This window comes from Penaeus vannamei, chromosome 11 (genome assembly GCF_042767895.1).
Source record: "Penaeus vannamei isolate JL-2024 chromosome 11, ASM4276789v1, whole genome shotgun sequence".
Classification (NCBI taxonomy): Eukaryota; Metazoa; Arthropoda; class Malacostraca; order Decapoda; family Penaeidae; genus Penaeus; species Penaeus vannamei.
Genome location: NC_091559.1, coordinates 45,840,177 through 45,845,176, shown reverse-complemented (window position 1 = coordinate 45,845,176; position 5,000 = coordinate 45,840,177). Strand labels below are relative to the sequence as shown.

Genomic DNA, 5,000 nt, shown 5'->3' with positions numbered 1-5,000 from the left:
GGCAGTGTACTGAGCACCACACAGTTCCTCATAGCTGTAAATGGATTAGTATCTGCTTTACCATCAAAAATCCGTTCATCACTGTATGTAGATAATCTAGCCATCTTCACCTCTGACCATTCCATAAAAGTTCTCCATCAACTTATCCAGTCGTCAATAACATCAATCTCTTCATGGGCTAACAACCATGGCTTTTGTTTCTCTACCTCTAAAACCTTCTCCATCCTTTTCTCTCGTTCACGAATAGGCTCCCAACCTCCACTCCTCCTTTATAATACCCCCATCCAATCCTGATCTTCTGGCCAGTTTCTTGGAGTTATTTTTGACTCCAAGTTATCTTGGCGGGATCATGTCCTTTCTATTAAAGAAAAAGCTTGCCATCACCTCCGACTATTACAAACCCTCTCCCACCTATCCTGGGGATCAGACTGCAAAACACTCCTTCATCTCCATATTACTTTAATCCTCTCCACCTTTGACTATAGTTGCCACATATTCTTCTGCCTCTGCCTCTCTTCTCTCTCTCCTTGATCCTATCCACCATTGCGGTCTCCGCTTAGCCCTAGGAGCTTTCCGATCCTCTCCAGTTGAGAGCCTATAAGTTGAGTCAGGACTGCCATCCCTCTCTAGATGTAGTGCTCTTCTGTCCCTAAGAAACTATGCTTGCTTCCACCAATTTTCACTCTCCAAACTAACTGTCTCTCAACCTCTGCTTCGTATCTTCTCTTCCTCTCCACATTTACCTGTCCCTTTCCCTGTTCGTATGGACACTCTTCTTTCCCATTCATCCTTTCCTCATCTCCGAATTCTTCCTCTTTCTACCCAAACTTTCCCTCCCTGGCTAGTACCAGTCTCTTGTAATTGCTCCTCTATTTTCCCTGATCTACCAAAGTCAAACATTCCACCTTCTATCCTTCTCACACATTTCCTTGCTCATCTCTCTAGTCACTCCTCTAGCACTCATATCTATACTGATGGGTCTAAATCCAGCTCAGGTGCTGGTTTTGCTATAGTCTTTCCCTTTCAGACATACAGCTTTCCTCTTCCACCTGAATCGAGCGTCCTTACAGCAGAACTATATGATATCCTCTTTGCTCTACAATGCATATCTTCCATCTCTTCCTCATCCTTCACCATCTTCTCTGACACACGTAACTCAATATCACTCATACAATCCATACACCTTATCAACCCTATAGCCCATAAGATAGACGATCAGCTGTTCTATATGTTTACACAACAGAAAACAGTGAATTTTGTGCTGGATACCCAGCTCCATACCATCAAAACAGATGTTGGGAAATTGCCCTTGCCCGCCTACGAATAGGCCACACCAGAAGCACTCACTCACACCTCATGTCACATTCCTCTAGCCTACCTCTATGCTCTACATGCAGTGTCCTTCTCTCTGTCTCATATATCCTGATATCCTGCCCTCGCTTTACCGAAGCCCATACCCTTACTTACCCTCACATATCCCTTCTTCCCCAACCCCCCAACCTGTCAGACATCCTTACAGAATCCCCCACCTTTTCTATTGATAATTTATTCTCCTTCCTCAGATGCATAAATATCCTTCATTTGATCTAACCATCCATTGTCCTTAACCCTTTCTCTTCTCATCAATACCTATCCTACCCCATCTACCCTCTTCTCCTACTCCTTTAAATACTATACTATCATACAATAAATGACCGTCGGAACTTAACATTTTAACTCTAATAAAGATCTTCAAAAACCCTCCCAACACAATACAATACCATAGTGCATAGTGATGTCTAGCACATTTATTTTCTTGTCATTATTACTTACTTACTTGACCCATTTTTTTTCTAAGTCCCTTGCCATGTTGACATTGGGAAGGAAAATATTATTATGACTGCATGACTCATTACTGGGATCTGTCAACTAGCTCATGTATTACTATGCACTTGTGAAAACAATTATTTTGTAATTTCAATGTCTGCTACTCGTAATTCATGTATTTTATACACCTTTAATTTTTATTAAACTTCTTAAATATGTTTGATAGTGATTTCTGCTATTCTGTACAAAACTTTCTGCACACTTGTTCACCACCTGAAATTTCAAGAGCGGGACTTGCCATTTCCTGACAAAGTGCTGGTGAAAAATGTTTTGTTTTCATTTTTGTGTTGATTCCAGGTCATTTCAAAAACAATATAATGGTTATGCAGAAGAAGTAGACTTTAGTAACTATCACACCTTGATATGTGAGCCCATCAAGTGCTGCAAATGCGGAAGAAAGTGATTAGAAATCAAGCAATCCAGACAATTGACAGAAGTGAAGGAAAGTTTGGTGTTTTGAGATATAAAGGTTATTTGGTATATTCTTTACAGTATGGACGTACATACTGAGGTGAAGAGAATGTTTCCTGGGGGATGTTGGGGGGGCAGATCACCCCATCAATCCTAAAGGCTAAAAAAATTTACACAAAATAACTTTACATAGGGGAGGCACAGAGTCTTATCACCCCTCATGGGTGTTCATGGCGCACCTGGCCTGTGCACTGTACACCCGGGATGTTGGTTGCTTACATAACCCACTCTGACTGCGATGGAAATGATCATCAGATTCATTCTCATACGAGAATATATCTCATGATATAGATATAGAGAAAATATCTGTTTCCTCTTTTTACTCTGTAAAGACACTCCCATTTTTTGAAGATTAAAAGTGGTCTGTATTTAACCTAGCAATGTTTACATGAGGAATATGCACTTAAACAGAAAATGGGAAATGAATATGAAATAGAAGGGCAAGGGTGAACATATCATACTTTTGTTTTATTTGTAAAATCAGGGAAAAGGGTAACTTTATATACTCAGGTTGTTTGTAAGGAGATGGCCTGTATGTATGATGTATGTATGATGTATGTATCACAACAAAATCATGAAATCAGTTGATTTGGTAAATAAAGTTTATTAGCCTTTGCACCACTTCCATATTTGGTTCCTTATTCTGGCAACTATGCAGTGAAGATTTCTGGACTGCTCCAGGGTGCATATAAAAAAAAAAAAAAAACTTTAGTAAACAGTTTTCATTTTTTTAAATAAAATCTAAGAAGGAGTAAGAGTAGGAGTAGGAGTAGGAGTAGGAGTAGGAGTAGGAGTAGGAGTAGGAGTAGGAGTAGGAGTAGGAGTTGGAGTAGGATTACGTAGGAGTAAGAGTAGTAGGAGAAGCAGTAGGATGAGGACAAGGAGAAGAAGCTAAGGTGGAAGGTGGGGGGGGGGCAGAAGAGCATAGGTGGGAGGGTGTCAGTGAGAGAGAGGGATGATGTTGCCACTTGAGGTTCATTGGATTTTACCCTAGCTTGGCAAAAAAAATTTATTTGCAGCTCAGAACGTCTGTCATCTGTCATAGGATGTCTGGCACAGTTACTCGCATTGCCTCTGAAGATGTCTAGTTCAGTTTATGGGTTAATTTTGTTATGTTTCTGTTTTTGCATCCTCACTAGAAATGTTACTTTAAGTAGTTGCTTTTAAGAAATTGAAAAATATTTGGATATATACAAATGAGCACCCAAGTAATGTCAAGGAAAGCACAAGTTTTGATAATGAATTTGCAAAATGCAATCCAAAAGAATCTCTGTGTCATCTTGAATAAGTGCAATCTGCTATAAACTTCAATGATAAGAAACAATATGGCACACATGATGTTAAATTGATTGATTAGGAGCATTCCTCTGCCTCCACAAAAAAAATACTAATATGTTCAGTGGTGAATATGTTGATAGTATAATAGACGGATTTAAGGATAGAGACATCAAAATGCTATATCAGGCAACTCTGGTTACTCATTAGTACTAATAGTCTATGCTACTGGTCTGTCTAACCAAAGTTTCATATTTTCGTTTAGCATGCTGTGCACAAAATTAATTTTGTTAATACTGTATAATGTCTTGACTAGCAGTCAAAAATATCTTGATTCTTATATATTTGTAACAAATGAAACTTTAGAGTAGAGTATTACGCTATTTTTGATGTATATCATATAAACAGTTTTGATTATTACCTAAATTGAAAACGTTATTTTGTTGTTAGAGTAAATATTATTACAGTAGATGTTGAAGAAATGTTTTAAGAATTGCAGAACATTTAAATTTCCAATAGTTCTGTTATTCCATTTACACACGCACCCCCCCCCCCCCCAACACACATACACACACACACATACACACACGCATGCATACTCACTCACCCACTCAGATGCATATACATATTTTGTATCATTTTTGTGAGTGATGTATTGGAAAAGTTATTTGTCAATAGTTTGCTTATATTTAAACTTTTTCTTGCAGAAAGACAAAGACTCAGAACGTCTCTACAGATGGCGTCACTGTGCTGCTTCACAGACTCGCTTGAAGGCCCCCATTGTGGCATGTGAAATGGGCCGTCTGTACAACAAAGAAGAGGTCCTGACCAGGCTCTTAGACAGGTCAACAGATGCCAGCATGTCACACATTAAGGGCCTGAAGGACATCAAGGAGTTGAATCTGACTCCAAATCCTGGCTTCAAGCAGGAAGGTGCAAATAAGGGTGATGCTTATACAGACCACCAGGCTGCCGAGTACATCTGCCCTGTCACTTCGCTCGAGATGAATGGCAAGTACCGCTTCTCCTTTATTTGGAGCTGTGGCTGCGTTCTCTCTGAGAGGGCACTCAAGGAGGTCAAGTCTGAGGTTTGCCACAAGTGTGGCAAGCCATACAGTGATGAGGATGTAGTACCACTCAACCCTTCAGAAGAAGAGCAAGATGCGGTCAAAGCTTGCATGCTGTCCCGCCGTGTGGCTGCCAAGGCTGCCAAGAAGGCAAAGAAAGAGGCCAAGAGGTCAGCAGAAGGCGAGGAGGAAGAGGCAGCAAACACCAGCAAAGGAAAGAAGGCTGCAAAGACCTCTGAAGGTTAGTAGAGTGAGAAGCATTGGGTGTTGTTATTTTTGCTTGCTCCTTGATATAGAGTATGATCTTCCCTGAATCTTGCT

General features: G+C 40.1%; 1 protein-coding gene across 1 annotated transcript in view; it reads left to right on the top strand.

Moving 5' to 3' along the window:
* The window catches only part of LOC113827391 (replication termination factor 2), an 8,831-nt gene that overhangs the window by 2,669 nt on the left and 1,162 nt on the right, over positions 1-5,000 (top strand). The window contains exon 2 of the mRNA XM_027380272.2: positions 4,320-4,920. Coding sequence (XP_027236073.1) covers positions 4,320-4,920 — 601 coding nt within the window. The remainder of the gene's footprint in view (positions 1-4,319; positions 4,921-5,000) is intronic.